General features: G+C 39.1%; 1 protein-coding gene across 1 annotated transcript in view; it reads left to right on the forward strand.

Moving 5' to 3' along the window:
- The first annotated feature begins 739 nt into the window (after positions 1 to 739).
- The window catches only part of PAK1IP1 (PAK1 interacting protein 1), a 78,072-nt gene continuing 51,700 nt past the window's right edge, over positions 740 to 27,111 (forward strand). Inside the window, 6 exon segments of the mRNA XM_033932814.1 lie at positions 740 to 797; positions 2,585 to 2,749; positions 13,968 to 14,088; positions 14,413 to 14,487; positions 19,091 to 19,147; positions 22,575 to 22,722. Of these exon segments, the coding sequence (XP_033788705.1) occupies positions 740 to 797; positions 2,585 to 2,749; positions 13,968 to 14,088; positions 14,413 to 14,487; positions 19,091 to 19,147; positions 22,575 to 22,722 (624 nt within the window).

Raw genomic sequence — 27,111 nt, forward strand, 5'->3', positions numbered from 1 at the left:
ACGTGTGGGGCTAGCTGCGGCATTGGAAGTGGTCGCATGGGTGTTTACGAGCAAGGTTCTGTTCGTTACCGACTACGGCGTGACGACGAGGTGTGTGTATGGTGGCGGGCTCATAGCAACTGCTATCCTGTGCTGGGGAGAAAAAAAGGGCCCTCTATTGCCTCTGAGGGCTGGGCTTGGACTGGAGTTTCGTAGCGTGTTCAGCTTATTTATTTTCCATCTCTTTTATTATATTTACTTTTTTCTTTTTGTAACTTCTTTTCAGGAGGCCACAGAGTTACTAACCGATTTCCAGGAGGGAGACTTTTTGGACAGTTCTGGTTTTAAACGTACACACCCAACGCATTGTGGGATTTGTAGTTTCTGGATTGTCCTCGTTGAGGTGTTGCTGGTCTCATAGTGCGGCGAATATGAGAGGCTGCCAGAAAGCTCCCAGGAACCGAGTGACTTGGCAGCTTCATTACTTTGTTATTTACTATGTAGCAAAAAGTCTTTCTGTGGCCATTTCCTTAGATAAGAAAGAGTAGTGGTTGGGAGTTCAAAGTGTATCGGGAATAGGTATGTATGTATGGGTATTTTGTATCGGATGTTCTTTGACTACCAGATTTGTGTCTTGTGGTACAGGTGACTGGAAATTGTTCAGGCTGATGTTTTTCCCCAATGGAGAAAATAAACTATCGATATAATCTCCAGATGGGACCCTGTCCCTGACCCTGCTATCACTATGTGGGGGAAGGGGATGGAGGAGGAGAGACACAGGCTAACGGACCTACAGGATGTGACTCTTGCTGTGAGAAGTACGTCCTGTAAGGCAGTTAGCCAGTGCAACTCCTCACCAGCATCTCGCAGCACACTCCCAAGATTGCACCAGGGAGGGGAGGGCCCATTTTAGATGACACAGGAAGCTGGGAGGAGTGGGTCTGTGTCCCTCTGGCTCGTCAACTTTGGGGAATGGGACAGCGGCGGGGGCGAGGTACTTGCCAGCAGGGGGAGAGTGTGCAACTCTCCGGGGGAGATGGGGGGCAGCTCAGTTGTGTTGAGGATTTGGTATGTTTTCATGTATATGCTTATACATTTACTCTCATAATGCATGTTTAAAGGTTATCACTAATAATAAAACCCTAAGCGCGCATGACGCACTCCTACCTCCATGATCTGTAGCTCCGTGGCCCCGCACTATGCAGTAGAAGGAGCCTATGGCGTTTTGTGTATGGCGGTTTTCTGGCTCCTTCTACTGCGCATGCGGAGGCATGGAGTTTGAAGTGGCAAACACCACGGCACCGACTCCGTACAGGAAGCCGCCGAGCAGAGGAGGAACCACTGACTGGGGAAGCGTCAGCGCAGTAGCAGCAGTACTGACAGGCAAACCCCCATTCCTTACCCAAAGCAGTAGTGGCAGCGCTGTAATACAGGCTGTTCACGGCAAGCCCTTCAGGGCCTTTTCTCTGCCACATCACTTCGGATGCCCAGAAGAAAGGCCCTATCGGGGCTGGCCACGAACAGCTTGTTTATAGCGCTGCCACTGCTGCTTTGTGTAAGGAATGGGGGGTTGGCAAGTCAGGATTGCTGCCACTGCTACTGGGTTGGTGAGGAGAGAGACATGGGATAGCCACTGGAGCTGCTGCTACTGGGTTGGGGCCTGGGTTGGTGAGGAGAGAGACATGGATATAGCCACTGGAGGCCACTGCTACTGGGTTGGTGAGAGAGAGACATGTGATAGCCACTGGGAAGTGCAACCATAGCTGGATTGAGGAAAGGGCAAGGGATCCCTTAGCTGGCACAGCTGGAAGACAGCTTCAGTGAGGGTCTGGGCAGAGAGAAAGAAAGAAAGTCGGGGCAGGAAGAGAGAGAAAAAGACAGACAGACATCTATTCTAGCACCCGTTAATGTAACGGGTTTAAACATCAGGCAGCGATCCAGCACCAAGGTGAGCGAAAGGGGTTCGGAGGGGGGATGCATTTGCCCATTGTGTAGCTGGGTAGGTGTGTGCGGGCAGCTGGCCACAGCTGGATTGAGGAAAGGGCAAGGGATCCCTTAGCTGGCACAGCTGGAAAGCAGCTTCAGTGAGAGTCTGGGCAGGGAGAGAGAGAGAAAGACAGCGGGAGAGAGAAAATGAAAGAAAGATAGATGGGGCAGGGAGAGAGACAGAAAAAAAGAAAGACAGACAGACATCTACTCTAGCACCCGTTAATGTAACAGGCTTAAAACACTAGTTGTCCATATTATAGAACTGCCAGTAATCAAGCCCTAAATATTGCTTCTAGGCTTCCTTTCCCCTCCATTCCTAAGAGCATTTATGACTGACACTGAGTGCAGAAGATCTGAGTTGGGAGTTGAACCTAGATCCCTCTACATGGCAGTTTGCAGTGTTGCCAGTGGAATGGCTCATTTTCTCTCTCCTGCCAGTGTTTATCTCTTGGAAGCTGGGGACTATAGGTGTAAGCCAGGAAAATAGTGCAATGGGCATTGAGAGAATCTGTAAGCAACTAGAGAGCACAATGAATGAGCCCTTGCTAGTGATTTGCATTTGTTCTGCGTGCGTGAAGCTGGATGCTGACAGACTTCCTGGATACTTCCTTTTCAGGCATGGGACACTGTCTGCAAGACTTCACTCACCAATGCCACACTGCTTCTCTGTCAGCAGCTGCGGTGAGTAATCGCTATGTAGCCACGGGCAGCAAAGATGAAACCATTCACTCTACGACATGACCAAAGAAGATAGAGCACGGGACACTGTTGCATCACGATGGTAGGTTTTCGTCTTTTCTATCCTAAGGGCTCCTTTTACGAGGTGCGCTAGCGGTTTTAGTGCACGCACCTGATGAGTGTGCGCTAGCCGAAAAACTACCGCCTGCTGAAGTAGGAGGCGGTAGCGGCTAGCACATGCGGCATTTTAGCATGCGCTATTCCACGCTTAAGGCCCTAATGCGCCTTCGTAAAAGGTAGCCCTAATTAATCAGTGCAAAATGCTAAGTTTTTATTTTTTAGTCACACACATAATGCGCTTTTTATATGGTAGAAAACTTCCCACTTTGTAACTTTTTTCCCCCCAGAAAAACACTTATGGGGCTCATATCGAAAGAGAAAAACGTCCAAAAACTGACCTAAGTCGGTGCTTGGACGAACATTTCTCAAAAACGTCCAAGCGCTGAAACTAAAAACGGGTTTTGGACGTATTTCTAAACGACCCTAGGTCTTCCATAGCACCGCTCAATGCCCAAAGCTAAATGGGGCGTTTCGGGAGGCGTGTTGAGAGTGGGTAGTTGGGTGGGACGTGGGCTGGCTTAGACTTAGTCGTACAGCATATATAACCGAAAGTTATACAGCCCAGGATCGACGGAACTTGGATGTTGTGACTTAGACCATGTAAAACATGGTCTAAGTCACAAAAACCCACCTAAACTCACCAGATAAGCACTGCATACACATAACACAGACCCCCACACACTACCCCAGTGATCACCAACCCCCCCCCATCCCCATAAAAATTTTATTCACGTGTTATATGCGTAAAAATACGGTAGTTAAGCTCTGGAACACATTGCCATAGGTTGTGGTAAAAGTGGATAGCATAGCTGGTTTTAAGAAAGTTTTGGACAAGTTCTTAGAGGAAAGATTCATAGTGTGTTATTGAGAAAGACATGGGGGAAGCCACTGCATCCCCTGGATCGATAGCATAGAATATTGCTTCTCCTTGGGTTTTGGCCAGGTACTAGCCACCGTGAGAACAGGCTGCTAGGCTTGATGGACTTTGCTTCCTGGCCCTGTCTACTTAATTCTCTTCTCTGCCTGTCCTCTGCCAGATGGCTTTAGTCACCTGGTTCGGAGAGGAGGGATGAAAAGAAAGTGGGGCATTGGGACTTATATACTGCCTTTTTGTGGCTTTGGCATTTCAAAGCTGACATTCCAAACAGTGACCACTGGAAGATTGAGTGACTTGCCCAGGGTCACAAGGAGCAGCATCGGGATTTGATCTCACAACCTCTGGGTGCAGAGGCAGCAGCTCTACCAGTGAGTCACCCCTTCTCCCTTCTTTTTACCTACCAATATTCCCATTTCCCATTTTACCTTTCCTATTTCCACCTTTTTCACCCCATCCAGAGTACCTGTTGCATTGTTGGTGTTCCAGTGTCTCCTCTTCCTTGGGTCTGGGCTGACTATTGTGGGCTAGGATTGCTAGGGGCCAGCAGAGTTGGGGGAGTGTGTGGGGCCTCTGCCGGGTCGCGTGGAGCTGGTGTCTGCTCCCATTCCCTCTTCCACAGCCGCCACCACCAACATGTGTGCCCAGGCGAAACGCAGCGTTTTCTTTTTTGTGCAGCGCGCAGGCGTCGCATCGCGCGGCGGTGAAGTCCAGGCCTCGCACTGCCACGTCTTTCTTGGTCTGCGACGGAGAGGGCAAGGGGTGCTAGCGGCCGGCAGCCGCCGCTCTGCACCGCGTTTCGCCTCAAGCCGCCGCGGCCTCCTCCCGGCAGCCTCTGCTCCGCACTGCCTTACCGCGGCTTTGGCCGGTAGGGCCGTATTGTGAGGTGGAGAGCAGGGAAGGGCGCGCATGCGCATTTGTCTTGCCACATCTCGACAGAAAAGGGATCAGGGAACACTCGAGGCAAGTGCGCATGCGCGGGCTAGCATTTTATTATTTAAGATATCCTGCATGCCATCAGTTTACATTAGACAGCTCAAGGGAACTGTCACATGGCCAGGGAACCTTTTATCTCTAGATTATCTATTAAAAACACAATAGATAAAAGAGAAAATACATTAGAGCAGGTGTGTCAACCCAGTCCTCGGGTGTTCCTTTAGCTAGTTTTTCAGGATATCAACAGTGGAAGAGAGTTGTGTTCATAGTAGTTATCCTCAAAATGTGAAAACTGAACAGCTAAGGATAAGGTGAGCAAACTTGGTACTACTCCAAAGGGTCTGTGTGACCCATGACAGTTCACAAGTTCTAAAAGTAAATCTTCCAGACCATTTTGATCAGAGCTAGCTTGTATTTTTAGCCTTGCTTGGTGCTCCTCCTCTTAACTATGTAAAAGCTAGGTCAACCATTAAGGTGATCTATTTGTATAAATGTGTTTTAAATGACTATAAAGGAAAGATTAGGAAGTATTGATAGGATATTATATAAAAACTAGCCATCACCTGTTAAATTCAGTGGAAATTTCAGTCACCATCGGCACCCTCAGATCTTCCTCCCTTGTTGTCTCCTTCCCACCTGCACCCCTACTTTGCACACTGCAGCCATCCTCATGCTTTACTCCCATTTTCTCTCTCTTCAGTCCCATGATGTAGTGGGATGTGTGCGTTGTTTGACACATAGCACAAATACCATGATCCCTGACAAGATAACCACCTCATACATCTAAGCTTCTTTTATATCTATAAATATGTATATTTTTTAATGCCAAAAAATTCTTATAGACGAGCAGAATATCAAACAATTAAGTATAGCCACCAACACAATTCAAAGAGTACCTCCAGTGCAATGCTATATTGAAAGGAATTGGCACCAGGAGACTTTTTTCACTGTGCTGCGGTGATCTTGCCTACACCAGAGGATACATATGAACCATTAAGATAAATGCGGATTTTTGATTCTATTTCAACAATTTTGAAAATTTCGATGTCTATGGATTATATATATTGAATTTCAACGGAGTTTTTCTCAGACCGAGGATGTGTTGTCTATGACAATTTTGTACTTGTCATAGTAGTTTCCAGAGTTTGCTCTCAGGGAACACTGAGGTCTTTTCTCCGTATTTTTTGATACCTGCTCTATTTTAGTCTCTGTTAAGGGGATATAATTTAAGAATATCTGTGGGTGGCTATACTTATTTTTAAATGCCTCCAGGTTATTGATAAAAGTTTCATATTAATTTTAATTGTGATAATAGTGCTCAGTACCCAAACTCTTGCATACGCTCATGGCTTCCTTGGGCTGCCTTTGAGCTTTACAGCATTTCAGTTAGATTATTACTCCTCCTCAGGACTGAGTTGAGGAGAATAAAGAGAAAATAACACTGTTTTATAATTCTCTTAGTGAAGGATTCCTGCGGAGCCAAAGTAGAGCATAAATAGCGGGGCTTGAACAAAAGAAAACAAAATTTATGAAATGTGTCTTTCCAAGCTAGTATAAATCAAGTTTGATAAAGCAGTGTCATTTTTCGAAATGGATTAGTGATATCTTTTTTTTTTTTTTTTAAATTTTATTTATTGAATTTTTCAATTTTTACAATGTTTGAAATTCAAGTGATATAATTAATTACTATATATCATTGTATCTATCATTAATACAACTTAATTTATAAACAGTATATATTATATATAATCAAAAGTTATACATCCCTCCCCTTTTTCCAATTAATGATTCTAAAAATTATACATGTCCCTCCCCTTTTCTATATAAGTATTATAATTGTGCTAAGAAATCTAATCATTAGAATAATTAGTCAATGGTTGCCAAATTTTATTGAAATTATGAATGTTCCCGTGTTGTAATGCTATTACTTTTTCCATTTTGTATATATGACAGACAGAGTTCCACCAGAACGTATAATTTAATTTGGTATAGTCTTTCCAATTCTGAGTTATTTGTTGCATGGCGACTCCTGTCAATATTAATAGTAGTTTATTATTGTTTACTGAGATCGGACTCTGAGTTCTCATTGCAGTTCCAAATAATACAGTGTCATATGAGAGTCCTACATGATTTTCTAGTAATTTGTTAATTTGGGGCCAAATCATATTCCAAAAGGCATTTACACAGGGACAAAAAAAAATTAGATGATCTAACGTCCCTATTTCTATTTTACAATGCCAGCATCTATTGGATCTAGTATTATCTATCTTTTGCAAGCGCGTAGGGGTCCATAACACTCTATGTAATAAAAACATCCATGTTTGACTCATAGATGCTGACTTTGTAGATCTTAATCTCCAGGACCAAAATCGTGGCCATTGAGACGCAGAAATTGTCTGTCCAATCTCAATACTCCAAATATCCCTAAGACCAGTTTTCTTTTTTTTATTTAAAAATCCATATATCAATTTGTACCATTTTGCGGCTTGGTGACCCAAGAAATCCGCCTGGAAACATAAAACCTGCAGACTATATTGAGTATTAAGATTTTTCCATTCAGGGAACCCTACCTGAATGGCCTGCTTCAATTGCATCCATTTAAAATATTGTGATTTATTTAAGCCAAATTTATTTTGCAATTGTGAAAAACTAAGCAGTGAACCTTCTGAAATGACATCATTTAATGTTCGTATACCTGCACTTATCCATTGTTTCCAGACGATCTTAAATCCGCCAATTTTGATCCTGGAGTTTACCCAAATAGATTGATTTAGTGATTTACAAATTGGATCTGGTGATAGGTTATTTATATATCTTAATGTTTTCCAAGTGTCTAATAATATTCTGTTTTCTTTGTATCTTCTGGGCATTGTTATACTAATTAAATGATCTAAATGTAATGGGAACAGGAGCCGCCATTCTAAATATAGCCAATCTGGTACATTCTCCATGAGATCTGGGAGGATCCAATACATACCCTGTCTTAGAATATAGGCTTGATGGTACCTATAAAAATTTGGAAAATTTACCCCTCCCTCCATAATTGGTCTTTGTAAAGATACTAAAGCAATTCTGGGTCTTTTCCCAAACCAAACAAATTTTGTAATAATATTGTTTAATTTTTTATAAAAGGACCCCTGAAAAAATATTGGTATCATACTCATTTGATAACAAACTACAGGCAATATCATCATTTTAATTGTTTGAATTCTTCCCCACCATGAAAGATGTAAAGGATTCCATTGTTCACACATTTCTGTAATTTTTTTCAATAAAAGTTTTTTCATTTTCTTTGACTGTATCATCAATTGTATTTTTGATCATAATTCCTAAATATTTTAATCCTTCCTCTTTCCAAATAAATGAATATGAATCAAATAATCCTTTGGTGCAGTGAACATTAATTGGAAGAATTTCTGATTTACTCCAATTAATTTTATATCCAGAGAATTTTCCAAATTCCTCTAGAAGATTAAGTAAATTTGGAATAGTAATCCCCGGTTCTCTCAAATATAATAAGATATCATCTGCATATGCAGAAAGTTTATATTCCCAGTAAGAAAATGGGATTCCCCTTATCTCCTTAGTTTGATTAATTGCAATTAACAAGGGTTCTAGAACAATATCAAAAAGTAAGGGAGACAAAGGACATCCTTGTCTAACTCCCCTTTGCAAATTAAATTTATCTGATAAATTGTTATTTATATATAATCTTGCACCAGGAGAGCTATACAATGTCTGAATCATTTTAATAAAACCGGGTCCTATTCCAAACCATTCTAGAGATTGATACATAAATTTCCATTCTACTCTATCAAATGCTTTTTCTGCATCCAAAGATAGCATAAAAGTTGGATCATTCATATTTTTTGCTAAATTTAAAGAGTGAAATGCTAATCTGGTGTTATGTGATGAGTGTCTTTTAGCAATAAATCCTGTTTGATGTACATCAATAATGAAAGGAAGAGCTTTTGCCAATCTTATTGCTAGTACTTTAGAAATTAATTTACCATCTACATTTAATAAGGAAATAGGCCTGTAATTTGAAACCAAGGTAGGATCTTTGTTTGGTTTTGGTAAGACAATAATTAATGAATCAGCCATAGTACCTGATATATTTCCATTATTCATTTGATATTGATACAATTTTAATAGATATGGTAAAATAATGTTTTGAAATGATTTATAAAATTCAACCGTATAACCATCACCACCCGGAGCGGATCCAACTCTAAGAGACTTCAATGCTGATTCTATTTCTTTTAAAGATATAGGTTCTTCTAAACTTCTTTTTATATGATCTGGAACATTTGGTCCAATAAATGAATTTAAAAATTTTTGTCCATCTTGTTCTTTATTTTCATAAGATTCAGAAGAATATAAATCTTTATAAAAATCAAGAAATTGTCTTAAAATGTCTTTATTGTTAGTGTGTGTATTACCTTGTATATCTTTAATTGCAATAATCTTGGATTTTCTTTTTTTTACTTTAAGGAAATTTGCCAATAATTTTCCAGCTTTATTTGAATTTCCGTAAAATTGAACTTGTCTATTAAATAAATCTTTTCTCACAAATTGAGAAGAAATCTCATTATATTTAACTTTTAATTTTAATAAATCTTGTAATGTTTTATTTTCCCATTTTTCAATTAATTTATTTTCTAATAATTTAATTTGTTTTCCTAATTCAAGAAATTGTTTTTTATGTTGTTTATTAATATATGCTGAGTATGAAATAATATTCCCTCTCATTGTTGCTTTAAAAGCGTCCCATAAAATCTCAGCATTAATATTATCTGAATCATTAATTTGAAAAAATTCTTGTATTTTTAATTTAAATTCTTCGAGAAAATTTGAATCCGCTAAAAAAGTATTATTAAATCTCCAAATTGAATTTAAATGTTCAATATCATAATTTTGAAGATTAATCCACACACCAGCATGATCCGAAATTATAATAGGATCTATAACTGCTTTTATCACACGCTGCGCTAGGTTATTAGAAACAAATATATAATCAATTCGTGAAAAGGATTTGTGGACCTGAGAACAAAAAGAAAATTCCTGATCATTAAAATGAAGAATACGCCATATATCTACTAAATCACAAGATTGAATCAAATTATCTAAGCCTAATGATTTCATAATTCTACTTGGTTTTTTATCCAAAATTGGATCCATTACAGCATTGAAATCTCCTGCTACTATTAAATTAGATGTAGCCAGTGGTAAAAGTAATTGTTGAATTTGTTTGAAAAACTCCATTTGATTCGTATTAGGAGCATATAAATTGAATAAATTCATGGTTGTATTTCCCAGATCCATTTCGACATGCACCCATCTACCTAAGGGGTCATAATTTATTAATTTGAAATTCGCATTGCATTTTTTGTTTATCAGAATAGCCACTCCAGCTTTTTTCTTTAAAGCCGGTGCAAATAAACATTTTGAAATCCAACCCCCAGATAATTTTTTAGATTCAGTTTCAGAAAGATGGGTCTCTTGTATGAAGTAGATATCCGCATTTTGATTTTTAAGGAACGATAATATTTTCTTTTTCTTAATAGGATGATTTAAACCATTGACATTCATAGAATAAATTTTTATATCCATCTTATTTATCATTAAATTTTAACCAATATTCTATGATAATATACATGATTAGATCTCAGCACAATTAATATATATTGATTCCCATTCCCACCCTCTATTTTCCCTCCCGACCCTCCCACTATCAATGTTTGTCCTGGAACACACATTGGTCATGCAAAACCTAAATCCCCTCCCCCAGGCAACTAATCATTCATAAAAATATTCTCTAATTCAATACATTTCATATTTCTTTATCCACCTTATTATTCATTTAAACCTTCATTAAATCCCCTTGTATATTATAGTTCATATCAAATTTAATTTGATAAATCATATTAATCTTTCCAAGTCTTAGATATAAATAATATATTACCCCTTCAATAAATTAAATATATTTCATATATAGTTCTAATTTCATATATTCAAATTAGATATATCTATTCCTATATATATAATATATATAATAATAAATATTTTAGTAAATCATTTTATATATTTGAAAATCATCATTTATAGTATCGTAATATGTATAGATAAATATTTATATCAAAAAGATTTTATAATTAATACCTATGTTATAATAATTTCCCATTCATTTAACCGAATCCAAAAAATTTTTTCCATTAATATTAGCAGAATTAAATATAGATGTAGTAATTCATATAAATTATAATTGGATAAATCATCTTAATATTTTCAAGTCTTAGATAAAAATAATATATTCTCCCTACAATAAATTTAATATATGTAAAATATAATTCTAATTCCATATATCATATTGTAATAATAACATTTTTAAACATCATCATTTATAATAACCTAATATGTATAGGAATTAAATATCTATGTTATAATAATTTCCATACTCATTTAATCAAATCTAAAATAATTTTTTTTTTTTCCAATTAATAATAGCAGTATTAAATATATATGCAATAATTCTATAATAGTATTCAATTCAATTATAATGTAAATTTATCATAACATCCAATATATTAATAATAATTGAATCAAAAATTATAAAATATTTTTTTTTTTTTAAATGGATGGAATAAAATCAAAAATTAATTTAAGTCATAAAATTCAATATATTGTAATAAAATTTGAATCAAAAATTGTCATTCTTATTTTATCTTGCATTTTCTATATCCTTTCTTCAGATGAAACTTCCATTTTATTCTGATTATATGTAGACATTAGTTCCTCTTCTTTTTTCTTTCTTTATTTCCATCTATTTTCATTAGATAAATTTGCTTTATTCTGCTTTATTATGTAGACATTGGTTCTTCTTGTGTCAAAAATTCTTTCAGTTTAGCAGGATCTTGAAAATACATAGATTTATTTCCTGTAGAAATTCTCATTGTAGACGGATAGTAAAGACCATACATGTAGCCCTTTTCTTTTAATTGTTGTCTGAATGTAAGGAATTGTTTCCTTATATTTGCAGTATCTTTAGCAAAGTCAGGAACGAAAATCAGTTTAGATCCTTTATAGTTTAGGTTTTTATTTGCTTTTGCCACTTTTAAGATCTCAAATGCTTGTTGGTATCTTAATACTTTGAAGATCAGAGGTCTAGGAGCTGTCTGGTTTGTTTGTTTTCTTGTGGGGATTCTGTGGGCACGTTCTATCTCCAACGGCCATTTAGAATTCAGCTGCAGCAGTTTAGGCAAAAGATTTTCCAAGAACTGTATAGGGTTTTCTCCTTCAATATTTTCAGCTAAGCCAAGGATTCTAATATTCTTTCTTTTTCCTCGATTCTCCATATCAATTAGTTGATTTTTTAAGGCTGTTACATTTTTCTTTTCCTCTTCACACTTTTGTGTGAAAGTTTCCAACTGACAGATTCTTTCCTCCATCACAGACATTCTTTGTCTGTCAGTTTGGATTTCTTGTTTCAGGTTAATCAACTCTTCCTTCACTTCTGATAATTTGTTGGCATTATCAGTCAGCATTATTTTGATTTTAAATAATTCCGCCATGATGTCAGCTTTTTCATTAATTTCATCTGCTTCCAGCGGGATTGGTACGCTGGACGGCGATACAGGGGTTACCTTTGACCTTTTTGCCAACACTCCCGAAGTACAAGGTTTTTCATTTTTTCCTTGCCTTATCGCTGCCATTTCCGCCGTTGATTTTTATTATTTTTAAGTCGGACAAGTAAATAAATAGTTTTATTTTATTCAGTTGTTGCCTGGGACTCAGGAGCTCTGCGGTTAAGCTGCCATATCGTGCGCGCTCCAAGCCACGCCCCGATTAGTGATATCTTTAATAACATATGGTTGGTAGACACCGAGGAACTAAAAAGTGCAATGATGGTCCCTTATGTTCTTCATGCAGGAGAATGGGTACTGAGCACTTTTATCAAGATTAAAATTTATATGAAATTTTATATACCATATTTTTCACTCCATAAGACGCACTTTTTTTCCACACCATTTTAAAACAGCCCCCTCCCCGCCGCCATCCCCTCCTTTTAAAACACGCCGCTGCCGCACATTTTAAAACACCCTCCCACCCACCGCCGTAGTACCTGGTGCCCAAAATATGGGCACCCTCCCAGCTCTGTAGGAATCCCCCCCCCCCCAGTATTTTTAAATCATTCCCCTGTACCCCCCAGTACTTTTAAAATATCGGCCGTCCCCTTTTAAAACCCGCCGCTGCCCCTTTTAAAACACCTTCCCGCCCGCCGCCGCTGTAGTACCTGATGGTCCAGTGTATATCTCTCCCTTGCTAGCAGTGCACAGGTCAGGAGTGTGGAAGTCAGGAACAAGTTTTCCGCGTTCCCGCCTGGCCCCGTGGAGTTATCTGAATGGATGCATTCAGTTCTTGTGAGTCCCGAAAGAACTGATGACAGCCATTCAGATAGTGGTGCGAGCCCAAGCAGGAGCGCGGAAAACTTGCTCCTGACTTCTGTGCTCCTGACCAGTGCGCTGCTAGCGAGGAAGGGATACACACTGGACCACCAGGTACTACAGCGGTTGCAGGGAGGGGGGTGTTTTTAAAAGTACTGGGGGGGGGGGATTCCTACAGGGCTTAGTGGGTGCCCGTATTTTGAGCCTATAAGAGTCAAAGGCCCTGGGACGCTGGGTTGGATCTTCTTTGAGGGCAATGCCTGAGTTGCTGCAAGGGCGTTGGGGGAAGGGAGATGACAGATTTTTTTTTTTTTTTTGGGGGGGGGTTTCTCTGCATTAATGATGATATCGCTATTAACCGGTTGTTGTTTCAGTTTCTAGCAGTTGTATGTTTTAATGTTTATCATGCTGTTTGGTTTTCTTTTTCTTTATCATCAATAAAAAATTGTTTACCATAAAAGTGCTTTGGGGGGAGGATGGGGGGATGATTAAAAAGGTACTGGGGGGATGTGAAAAATTGTTAGTCGGCAGGGACGGATCCCTCCTGTCCTGGCCTACCACTAGACCCCCAGATGGGAGACAGGGTACAGAGCCTGGCAGGGAGGGATGTCAGGGTGCAGAGCTTGGCATGGAGAATTTGGTTCAGAATGTTTTTTTTCCTGTTTTCCTCCTCTAAATCTAGGGTGCGTCTTATGGTCAGGTGCATCTTATGGAGTGAAAAATATGGTAAATAACCTGGTGATTGGATGATTAGTTAATTATTTGTTTTCACCATAGGGATAATTTGAATAGATTTATATTATTTTTAAATGCAACATTTTAAGCAGAAGGTTTCTGTTTAAAGTAGATACACATCCAAATGTGTCCCATTTATAATTTGACTTAACGGTACGTAGACAGCATTGCATCTTTGTTTGTTTCCTGATCTTTCTTCCTGGACTCCTCAGGGACCATCACCTGCCTGGAATTCCATGGTAACACACACTTATTGAGTGGTGCAGAAGATGGACTGATCTGTGTCTGGAATGTGAAGAAATGGGAATGCCAGAAATCCATCAAAGCACACAAGTGAGTTGCATGATGTTCTTTGTATGTACCTTTATGTGCCCACAGTTCTGCCCTGAATTAGACCCGTGCCTTTCTTTAAATTGAAATTTAATAATTTATCACAATAGAAAATAATAATTATCCACACTTCCTCCCCAGCTTCAACCACCCTGATCTCTGAGCCTGAGCTTATCTGGCAGTGTACATTACTGCTAATAATCCTCCATACTGGCCTTGTGTTCAGATTGAAAATAATTGCAAAAAAGTTCAAGTTGTTGCTGTTTGCTATTATATGCATACAATTATAAGAACTAAGTAGATTTACAGTGTTTCTGTTTTTCTTAGGGGGCATGTGACATCCCTCTCTATTCACCCATCCGGTAAACTCGCATTATCTGTGGGGACAGATAAGACATTACGGTAAGTAGGCCTTATCTTCTGAAAGTGCCAGGATGATTCTTAACTGCTGCAAATTAAGCTTTTTTTTTTTTTTTTTCTTGGCCACGTTGTGTGAGCTTTTTGTTTTGCTTTTGTATGTTTTCTTGTGCTAGTTTGCTACCATTGCATGTTTCCTTTTCACTTTATTTTAGTGAAATTGCATATATTGGCCACATTGAAATGGATTCTACCATTTTTCTACATGGATTTTACCTTCCTTGGCAATTAAAAAGGAATAGGTGTAATCTCGGGGGTTTTGTGTTTTGTATTATTTTTTTTTTTTGATGGGGTGGTTGATTTGACCATTTCATCCTTCTCCTTTCTGTGTTTTTTTTTGTTTTTTTTTAATTTGCTGAATACTGCATTTTCATGAATGATGTACATATTAAATCAATAATGAAAGTTAAGAAAAGAAATCTATTTTCAAATAGAATAGTATCCTAACAAGCTAATAACCAAGAGGCGCAAACATACATATGCTCTCCAGATACATAGAAAATATAGTGAAACAAGTTCAAATATTGAAGAACATGAGTAAAGTAGCTTAAGAATGTAGTAAATTTTGAAGATTCTCTAGCTACATACACACATGGGTGTCCTGGTGCAATGGCCATGAACTGCAATGCTCTACCACTTCTGGGGACCATAAGCAACATTATACAGAAGGATCAACTGGGAAAATACAGATGCTTTGTTTTTCATAGTGTCTCTTTTGAGCCAGCCTTGGGCAATAAACTGAAAAGGCAGTCTAGGAATAAAAACTGATTGTCTAAAGATCTTTCAAAGGTAGTAATGGAGGGTGATATGGAGGGCCTGTTTGAAAATCTGTACAAAATGATCACCAGTACCATCTTTTAAGGTGTGCAATATAAAATCTTATACAGTGCAGGTATAATGAAGATGAAGTTATTGAACTGTGCTGCATTCTCTCATCATTCCTTGTTGGAATGGAATGTATTACTAACGTATGGACTGAGGGCCAGATGCACTAAAACCAGCAATTGTCATTAAACCTGTTTTTGACAGCTTTAGCGATGATCGCATTTGCCAACCCGATGCCCCAAATGGCTCACCGTTGTTTTTCCCCACGTTCACCCATTTTCCCATTCAGCTATGCAAATTAGCTAAAACCCCATTCAAATTAGCCAAGCAATTGCTGCACTTACATTGCTTGGCTATGCACAAAATAACAAGCAAGGGTTTTAGTGATCCCCTGAAACACCCCAGCCCTGAACCACCCCCGTACCTTTCAAGGAAATTGGAGCAGGAGGGATGCTCAGTCCGTCCCACTCAGAGGCCTGCCAGTCCAAAATGGCATGCCTTCCCCTCCCTGGTGCATCAAGGGGATGGAGTCAAAGGACCTGATTGGCTCAATCAAGCCATTAAGGGCCTTAGACTCCTCCCCCTTGTATCCTGGCATACAGAGGGAAGAGCCTGAGGCCCCCAAAGTGTTTGTGTTTCTGCAAGGGATCAGTTTGAAGGGGCTTAAGAGGGTATTTTAGAGCATCAGTGCTATAAAAAAGAAGGCACAGGTTCTGATAGATTTCAATTTGGTTAAAGATGGCAGAGGAAGAGTAAGATAATGTTCAGTAAGCTTCTAAAGAATAATCAAAGAGGATCAATGATGTAATTTTGGTATGTATGGCCTTGTGTGCATTGCTAAACAAATAAATAAAAATATTGTAGAGTACTGTACTAGGTATTAAAAAAGAGTCTGCCTGAATCTTTTTCTAATTGACCCTGAAAATTAACAAAAGCCCTTGTGTCAATGGTGCAGAATTTGAAGGAATGTTTGATGCAACTATTCATACTGAATTGCTGCAAATTTGACAGTGTAGTGTCCAGTGCAAATCTGAAGTCTGTATCTACTTTTGCTCTGGAGCTATAGCAGCTGATAAACTGGTTAAAATCTGTCATGACAAACTGCGACAAGTTTAAAGGCGGGCTTTTGCATCCATGATGCTCATACTAGCATCCCTGGAACTAGCATAAAAGGTGCTGGGCTGCCAAAAATTAATATTTTTCATAAATTGTCAGCTTTATGGAGCAGCTAAAAATTACATTTTATTCACAATGTTACCAGCACTCAGTAAAACAAGGAGGTCTTATCCTTCCAATTAGCATGCCCCCTCCCACCTCCTCCCATTGTCTCCTCTCTCTCACCACCCTAAAGACTCTGGTTCAGGCGCTTAAGTCTTAGGCCCCTTCCAGTGCATCCCAGGATGCACTGGATGGGGAAGGCCCACCATTTTGAAGAGATGGGTCTGCCAGCAGGAGAGAATGGGCATCCCTCCTGCTGGTCATCTAAATAAGGTATGGGGGGTCGGGGGCTCCGGGTGGCTGAAGCAGGAGGGAGTGGTCCAGGATGGGGGGAGGAAGATACCAGCCTTTTTTTTTTTTTTTTTTTTTTTTTTAACGGGCACACGTGTTTGTATGTAATGCACACAAGAAACATCTGTGCCCATTAACAAATTGTTTTTAAAAAACACTACTCTTCCTGCCCTGAGCAGCAGGAGGCTGCTTCGGGGCTTCCCCTGTCACTCAGCTGTTTGGGGCTTTCCCTGTCGACTCTGGGCATGTGTCAGCTTCCCCTGTCGGTTCAGCAAATGTCAGTTGCTTTCTCCAATGACTGATCAGATGGGATTACAGCAGACCTCTGCAAAATTAATTTGCATGCAAAGTTGTTTGAAGGCAACAGAAGCGCCCATGAGATCTCTCAAAGATTCTCTCCTCAGATGGTCTTGCTCCAGCAACTGCTGCCATGGTTACCAGCAGTGAGGTGCAGCCTCTAGTGGTGGCTATAGACAGATACACTCTCCAGAGGCATGCCCTTTTACATCTTCTCTTGGGAGATTCTAATGACCAAAGCCAGCTTTTACGGTTGGGGAGGGGGGGGCTCATTGCAATGGGCACCCAGTTCAGAGTTGTTGGACACTGGTTCAGCAGCCAGAACTCCTAGAACTTAGAACTTGCCTAGAATGCGGAGCCATTCGACCAGTTCTTCAAGCACTGAAGAAGTCTCTGGAAGGCAAGGCAGGTAGTCTTCTCAGACAATGAAACAGCATTGGCCTATGTCAACAGACAAGGAGGTACCAGCTCAACTTCTCTTTTGGCAGGCAAAGCTCAATCACCATTTTGAAATTAGACGATTTACTGGCACCATAGTGACCCATAGGATTTTACTGGTGATTTTATAGCATCTTGCCCTGAATGACCAGAGACAACTTTTTTTTTTAATTTTTTCAAATTCTTTATTCATTTTTTCATCTTACATCAAGTACACAATATTACATCATCTGAAGTTGTACACAACACTTGAATTTCTTACTATTATCTTAAACACATAAATTAATTCCCTCCATCACCCACCCTTCCCACAAATATTGTAGTCAAAAAATATCATATAAACATTATATATCATATATACAATATAAATATTGTATTTCTTCCCCGATTTCCCATTGTTTCCAGTTTTCTTCTTGTCTAAAGGATGTAACCCTTGTTCGTTTAGTAGAATATTATGTATAAGTGAGTCCATTTTAAATTCTGTTTTATTTTATGTAAAACGCTTTGAAATTGGAAAAGCGTTTAATCAAACAATTTAATAAACTTGAAACTTGAAACTTGATTAGCTTCATATTTATTGATTAAACCTTAAAATGCTATTCCATCCCCACCCTATAAATATAAATGTACTTTCAGTGTAAAATGGCATCTAATCATTACAATAAGTTATCAATGGCCCCCAAATCTTTTTAAAATTATTATAATTCCCTTTTTGTATGGCAATTGTTCTTTCCATTTTGTATATGTGACAGTGTAATTAAGTCTTGTGTAATTTTTTCCAATTCCTAGTGATATGTTGAATGGCGACTCCTGTCATTATCAATAAAAGTTTATTATTGCTTGATGAAATTTGACTTTTTATTCTCAATGAGGTACCGGATAAAATTGTATCATATGATAGAACTACATGGTTCTCTAATAAACAATTAATTTGAGACCAGATTGATTTCCAAAAGGCCATGATGCAGGGACAATAGAATATTAAATGATCTAGAGTACCTGCTTCCAGATTACAATGCCAGCATCTATTAGACTTAGAGCAATCCAATTTTTGTAATCTAACTGGGGTTCAAAATGCTCTATGTAACAAAAAGAACCAAGTTTGTCTCATAGATGCAGACACTGTACATCTCATTCTCCAAGACCAAATTTGTGGCTATTGAGATGCAGAAATCTGATGCTTAATCTCAATGCTCCAAATGTCTTTAAGACCAGTCTTATGTTTTTTATTCATATATCCAGTTATTAATTTATACTTTAAATAGGGTGTGTGTGCATGCTGAGAATGGTCTTGCACTGTATAATGTGTTACCCACTTGTTGCCTGGTTAATCTGTCTACAGCCCTGAGCAGCAAGCAGAATAAGGCAAATAAAGTAATGATAAAGTAGTACAAATACGTGGGGCACTATTCTCCACATACATTTCTATCAGAGAGAAACATGGCCTATTGTTTCCCTTGTTTTATTCTTTTACATATTGAAGTCTGATCATACTCTCACCTGATTTTGTATTTTCTAGGACATGGAATCTTATTGAAGGGCGGTCAGCGTTTATCAAAAATCTTAAGCAAAGTAAGTGTTTGCTCAAGGCCCTTTGGGGTTATTTTGAAGCAGTGTATGATGTTTCATGAAGGGAAAATGCCCAGTCCAAAATGGCATCAATGGGGTGGAGTAAAAGGACCTGATTGGCTCAGTCAAGCCATTAAGGGCCTTAGACTCCTCCCCCTTGAATCCCGGCATAAAGAAGGAAGAGCCTAAGGCCCCTCCTCATACATCTGAGCCAGTGAGAGCCTTAGGCCCCTCCTCATACATCTGAGCCAGTCAGGGCCTTAGGCCCATCCCCATGCATCACATGATACACCGGGGAGGGGAAGGCTTACCATTTTGGACTAGTGGGCCTCAGAGTGGGACAGACTGAGCATCCCTCCAGCTCCAACTTCCTTGAAAGGTATGGAATGGGTTTTGGGTACTCCAATGGCAGAAGGGAGTGGGAATTTCTCCTTTGTTTGAATGGGGGAGGGTAGGGGATGTTTGGGGGTCTCCTGGCATGGGGTTGGACCTTCGGTGTCAGGAGGGAGTGGGCATCCCTCCTGCCTTTTTTTCAGTGGGGAAGGGGCGGGTAAGGGATGTTTGTGGGGGCGCCTGATGCTGGTGTGGGCCTCCGGTGGCAGGAGGGAGTGGGCATCCTTCTTTTTTTGGAGGGGGGAGGGTATGGGAGGAATGTTTGGGGTGCATCCCTCCTGCCAGGATTCCCGGTGCCACATTTGTTTGAGGGGGTGGGGCTTTTTGGGTTTGTTTTTTTTTTTTAATGAGGCAGATATTGTGCGTGTGTAACATGCACAGCATCTGTGCCCATTGAAAGAAAAAGTTTCCTGCCCCGAACAGCTGAATGGAAGGAGGCTGCTTTTGGGACTTCTCCTGCCTCTCAGCTGTTCGGCCTTCCCCTGCCGACTACGCATGTGTGTGAGTTGCTATCGCAGCAATCAATCGGATGGCAGAGTCAGGGATTACGATGAACCTCCGCATGAATCATTCGCATGCAAACTTTTTAGTGCATTAATAGCTCTTTTTGAATCGGCCAAAAATTGGATCCACACAGCAGTTTGTAAGCGTTTTTGCTGCTCTAGAACCCTGATGAAACGTTGGGCATCATCAGCAGAATACAGCAAGGATTGAGTTCCGCTTTAAGTTTTAGTCTGTACAAAGACGGAAAGTGAACAGACACCGAAATACAGAGCAATCAGCAGTATTCAGTGGAGCAATACAGCTCCAAGATAAGCTATGCCTGCTTTTCAATATATAAGAGATATTTAATTTTACTGATATTGCTAAAAATGTATATATATTTGAACTTTAAAAGATATATGCTATTAAGGGGTTTTTTTTTTAGCCAATGATATAAGCATGGGAGAGAGCCGATGAAAGCGCTTTAACTCTCTCTCATAGCTCTGTGCCCTGTGGCTTCTGAGGCAAATTTTCCTCTTTACAAATAAGTTCATTTAAATGATTTACTGATATTGAGGGTGAAAGTAAGAGCTGACATAGCACCCAGCTTATATTAACTGGAGTTTTGGAAATGAAGCACTACATCTTATTAATAGATTAAAAAAATACTAAAAAGAAATATAAAATTTGATTGATGCAAGAATTAGAAGATTGGGTAAATTAGAGGAACTTTGAAGGCAAAGCTTAAATGTAGAGGTAAAATTTGATGGACTAAGATCCAAGCACAAAAAACAATAGTTAATTGGACTGGAATGATGAACTTGCAAATAAAATTAATGAAAATGAGACAAAGGGTTAAGGAGAATATTTTAATATATCTTCCTAGTATCTAATCCTCTCTTTCTTGGCTATATTGGGGTTGGTTATGTTTTTAATGTCTCCTCATTCTCTCCTTCCCTTGGTCACACCTTTCCAATTCATCTCTCCCCTCCTTCCTCCCCCGTACTTTCAAGTGGCATCTTTGAGACGGGTACACGCTGTCATCCATCTGATAATAAGGGAAGAGATCACTGTTTGTTTTGGGGGTTATTGCCTTTTTTATGTGGAAGTTTATTTTAGATGTTGCCTTTTGTGTATTGTGGTTGGATCCTCTCTGAACAATCTGATTTGAACCATGAAATAATTTAAAATATTAAAATAACCAATCCTTAACATAATTACCACAATATTGCATTTAAAGCCCACCTTCTTCCCCCCAACCCCCCCCCCCATATAATGACTGCCTAAGAACACACATTGGAATAGTAACCCCAAATCCCCCCCTGGGCAACCTATATTTACTACCCATTCTCATTTCATTAAGACATATCTCTAACCCAATCCATTTAAAATTATACTTTAATTCTTCATCATATCAACATTATATCTTCTTAGAAATTATATTTCAATTTCCTACTAACAGTCTAATTAATCAATTTCTCTGTATGTTACTAAATATTTAATTTCATAACAATATTTATTTCATTCTTTTCATTAATTAATCATTATATTCTTAACTAAAACCAGTCCTATCCCCAAACACACAGGGACATATACTAAATTTATAAAAATATGGGGACCATTGGCAAAATATTGTAATGAATAGTCAGCACTTCTTCTCCTTTTTCATTTTCTTTTTTTTAGCACACTAAAGGGGGGAGGGAGTTGGAAATAATATAACAATACTATGATATATAATATGTGTATATTTTTTATTGAAAATATGATGAAGGGTGGGTGGTAGGAGGGGTTATTGATTTTACTGGATGTTTATATGGCAGATATAAAAGTGCTATTTTGGAATAATTTGTTGTAATATACTCTTTTGTGCACTTGTTTAATTTGAAAACGAATAAAGAATTATAAACCAAAAAAAACCCTAAAATATTAAAATAAAAAGAAATCTCTTAAATAAATTTGTTGTAGTTTTTTCTTGGAGAAAAAATGATTTTAAAATAGTACTGCTATATATTTGTCCGAGTGGTTTTCCAACCTGTGGTTGTCCCCATCCTCCCTCACACCCACTTTCCCTTGTTTATACAGTGTTTTATGCCATAACTTTCTATACTGCCATTCACTGAGGGCTCCTTTTACGCCAGGAAGTACTTCTTCATGGAAAGAGTGATAGATCATTGGAACAAGCTTCCAGTGCAGATGATCGAGGCCAGCAGCGTCCCAGACTTTAAGAATAAATGGGATACCTACGTGGGATCCTACGAGGATGAAGATAAGGAATAGGGTCACTAGGGTATAGACTTAAGGGGGATGGGTCAGTAGAGTGGCAGACTTGATGGGCTGTAGCCCTTTTACTGCTGTCTTCTTTCTATGTTTCTAAGATTAGTGCGTGCTGGCTGAAATAAATTACCGGTCTGCTTAAAAGGAGGCGGTAAGCGGCTAGCGCGTGCGGCATTTTAGCGCGCCTATGTAAAAGGAGCCCCGAATGTGGCAGACTGATGCTGCCAGTGACAGATGAGCTGGTATTTGAAATGTTGTCCAAAGCGTTGTATGTGTCATTTTAGGTGCACACATTGGTCAAGGTGGTCTCCTAGTGGACAGACGTATATAGTGGTAGTAATGAATCAGTTGGACATCTACAGTCTGGAAACAGCATCAGTCATCGGAACCATCAGCCATGGAAAGAGAATTTCTTCTGTTCAATTCATCACAGTAAGTGTGTAGGAAGTGGAAGGCTGTTAGAGAAACTGAATGGTTGCAACAGCAGGACATGGGTGTTGTCACAGCTGCCAGGACTGTGGTCCTTGTTAAGGTTGCAGCCTGTTTTCTCATCGTCGTGTAGTTTGATTAGGAAGAAATCTCAAATGGACCTGCTAACGGGCAGCGTTGCTGTCCTTTTTTTTTTTTTAACATTTTATTTATTCATTTTTGAATTCTTACAACAAGTGAATTAAACATAATACAAACAATTTTCATATATCACTTGTATTTACAATCAAATATTCTTGTAATATAAAATACATACCCCCCCTTTTTATCAATAATGCCTAATCCATATGATAGTAATTTCCCTCCCCATCCCCACCTGTCTACTACCCATGTGCTAAGATATCTGATCATTACAGTAATTAGTCAATGGTTCCCATATTTTTTTAAAATTATGAAGATTCCCTTGTTGTAACGCTAACATCTTTTCCATCTTATATATGTGACAGACTGAATTCCACCAAAATGTATAATTTAATTTTAGTATAATCTTTCCAGTTTTGAGTAATTTTTTGCATGGCGACCCCTGTCAATATTAATAATAACTTGTTATTATTTGCAGAAATCAGACTCTGAGTTCTCATTGCTGTACCAAATAATATAGTGTCATATGAGAGTCCTACATGGTTCTCTAATGGACCTGCTAACGGGCAGCGTTGCTGTCCTATGTTGTACAGCACAGGCTGGATTTGTATGTTTGCTTTTTGGGTGGTTTGTTGTTTTTTTTTGGGGGGAGGGGTTTCTTTTTGGAAACACAGTTCTAAACCCCATCCTCCTCTTGGTTTGTTTGTGTAGTAAAAGGCCAAAGCTGGACAAGTGTATGCTGTAGAGAAGAAATTTTCCAGACATGGAGGATAATTTTATATCTCGGCACCTATTTTATAAAGAAAACGAGGCGCTTACTTGATAAAAGTACTAGCATAAGTGGCTGAAAACGAAATGATTGTCTGGATGGTAGCAAGCATGTGTATAAATTATAGTATTCTATAATTTATGCACATACATGTATTATCTGCCCAATGTGTTCACCCATAGTAAAAAGTATGCAAATAGGCGTGTACTATAGCACACGCCTATTGAAGCATTAACCTGAGGTTGAGGGGTAGTAGACTCAAGAGTAATGTTAGGAGGGGGGGGCGCTGTGGAGCCCGACTAGGATGTCGTGGGTTAGATCAGCTCCAGCAGCCCTACCTACTATTTTCCTCATCGAGCTACAATTTCTGCTTCTTCATTCATCATTTTCAGCAGAATCTATTCTTTAAGTTTCAAGTTTATTTAGCTCTTGATGAATCGCCTATTTCGAATTTTCTAGGCGATGTACATAATATAATAAAGCAACTTTAAACATAATAACATAAAATTCCAATAATAACTAAACATGAAAAGAAGGAAAGGGGGTAAAGTTACAATAAGGGCGCAGAAAAAAAGGGAAAAACAAAAGGTAGGGTAAATAATTTAAAAGCACACTTTGTGAATATTAATTAAAACAAAATAGATAATTTTAGAATTTTTTAAAGGTCATAAGCATCCTTAAAACAAATAAGTTTTTTAAAAAATTTTTAAAAGCTGAAATATCTTGTTCTATTCTAATTACTGGGGAAGGGAGTTCCACCATTGTGGACCTGCGACAGTGAACATATCTGCTCTTCTCGTTCCGATGATTTTTAAAGAAGGGACAGATAGTAAATTTAATTCGGATGAACGTAAAGATCGTTGGGGTTTGTATGGGATCAGCGATTTAGATATGAATTGTGGTTCACTAGATGTCAGGGTCTTAAAGATTAAAAACATTAATTTGTACAAAATCCTATGGTTAATTGGTAACCAATGCGCGTCTATCAGCAATGGAGATACATGATCAAATTTTTGGCGTTGTAGGATAAGTTTTATAGCCGTGTTTATGGACAATTTGGAGTCTCCCTTTTATTTAATTTGAGTCGCCTGTTATTTACTGATGGCTTCAACAAAAGTTGGAAAAACGTCACAAACCTGAGCCCTTATTCACCTGCTAAATCTGCTCAGGAAAAAATCTGACAAAGCCGAGGCTCCTCCATGCTGGATTTATGGGAGGCAATTCGTTCTCTTCAAGATATTATGACAGACACGAAGGATGCCTTAACAGAGATGAAAGATGAACTCATAACTATACACTCGGACATCTCTGCATTCAAAACCAAGCTTGCTGATCTGGAAATCAAATCTGCCACAGCCGATGCCAATATCAAGGCCCTGCAGACGCATGTTAAGCGCTCTCTTCTCATCGAGCGGGAACTCGAGGATGCGAGCAACCGCTCGCGTCGGAACAACGTGCGGCTGCTTGGAGTGCCGGGAAAATCGTGAGGGCACTAATATGCTGGCCTTCCTTGAAACATTCATTCCTTCTATTTTGACATTAAATTCATTAAGGACTTCGAGATCGAGAGAGCCCATCGCACCCCTTCAACCCGGCAACCGCGTGATCAGCGGACCTCGGCCGATCATATTCAAAGTGCTCCGGTACACAGCAGGTACTGGAGATCATGCAAAAAGCCCGTTCACTCGCTCCTGTTACCTTCGAGGGCAATAAGATACTGTTCCTGCCCGACCTACACAAGAACACTGTGAAATCAAGACAGCAACTCTTGGCTCTACGTCCTCAATTAAAAAAGATGGGGTGCCCGTTTCGGAATCTACTATCCTGCCAGAATGCGTGTCACCTACAACAATCAGACCCGTGACTTTACCGATCCGGATCTGCTGGCATCTACATAGAAGAAAAATCCCCCGACTTCCATCGATGCTGTGTGACTATGACTGCCTTTACACATTCACACATGGACTTACCCTGCCTCTCAGGATCGCCCCTCATGGATTCCTCTGACTCCATCTTGTTTCCGATGATAGTTGCGGCCTGCACTCCAGGCTCACAAGCCTCCGTGAAATATTTTGAATGACTCAATATTTTGCTCCTCCGATGTTTCTGTTCCGTCTCTCTACTTCTATCTGTTTTTCTTCTGCATATTTGCATCCTTTTCTCACCCCTTTTCTCTTCCTTGCCTCCATTTTACCTTCTGCGCTCCTCTGCACTCAAGATAGCCCGCAGCATGACTTGTTGCCTCGCCGGACTCTCTGACTAATCTTTCCGACCCCTGTTTACTTCCCCTGCTAGATGACTCATTCATTATATAACTGACTTTCCCTTGCTATAGCCTTTAATTGCTATATTTACTTTCCTTATCTCTCCCTTCAAGGTCCACTGCACCTCAATTAGGCTCTCTCACACCCTACTTAGTAAGTATATTCTCTGATTGCCTTCTAAAGAATCAAATAACCTCTATGACTCAAACCCTTTTTTTTTTTTTCTTCTAGCTTTATTTCCTCTGCTACTCTCTAGCCCTTTTCATTGAATATTATTATGATATGCCTTCTACTTATCTCTCTCTCTGCTGAATTTTTTTCACTTGTTGGTTTTTTTTTTTTTTGTTCTTTTTACTAGTACCCTTGCAATGCCAATTTGAATTATTTTTCATTCTTACAGCTCTCAGATGATGGTTGCCAACAGTTCGGACTTAGGCTGCCGTGTTTAGCTTTTTACCCCCGGCTGCCTGGCTGACTTAACAGTCTCCCCAGTTTTTTGTTGCTGCTTTTGCAGCTTTCTCATTGACATTTGTTTTAAGTGCCTCCATCTTTCTTTCTTTTTTTTCTACTCCTTGTTCATGAATGCATTTTTCACTTGAATGGTTCATATTCTTTTTTCTACTTTCATGGTGTACCCTCTTCATATATATAACCTTGTATTTCCCATCATTTAATTATTGTTGCCTGATTGCACATGTCATGAATCCTTTTGATGTTTTGCCATGCCTTTAACATTTACTTCTCTCAACGTCAAGGGTCTTAATAATTGTATAAAAAAACGCAAAATAATCTCCTATTTGCAGGATGCCAATTCAGATATTGTTTTTACAGGAAACGCATCTATCAGAATCTGACTCCCTTAAATTCACCCTGAAAGGCTATTCGCCACCATTATACTCTCCTGCACTCAATGGTAAAAATGGAGTCATAACTTTTATACGTCAAAATCCAGCCATTTCCATTGACTTCTGTTCTCATGACATGAATGGACGCTGGGTTAGTACTAAGCTTACCATCTCGCAACAACCCGTCCGCATTATCAATTTATATGCTCCTAACACTGACCAACCAGATATTCTTTACCAATTGGCCACTCACAATCCTTCTAGACCCTACTACCCCTGTTATTATAGGGGGTGACTTTAATCTCATCCTTGATGTGAATAAAGTTAGGAAATCCCATGCAACATACAAAAAGACCCGGTCTTGGTTCACTTT

Source organism: Geotrypetes seraphini, chromosome 2, assembly GCF_902459505.1.
Source record: "Geotrypetes seraphini chromosome 2, aGeoSer1.1, whole genome shotgun sequence".
In the NCBI taxonomy this organism is placed as follows: Eukaryota; Metazoa; Chordata; class Amphibia; order Gymnophiona; family Dermophiidae; genus Geotrypetes; species Geotrypetes seraphini.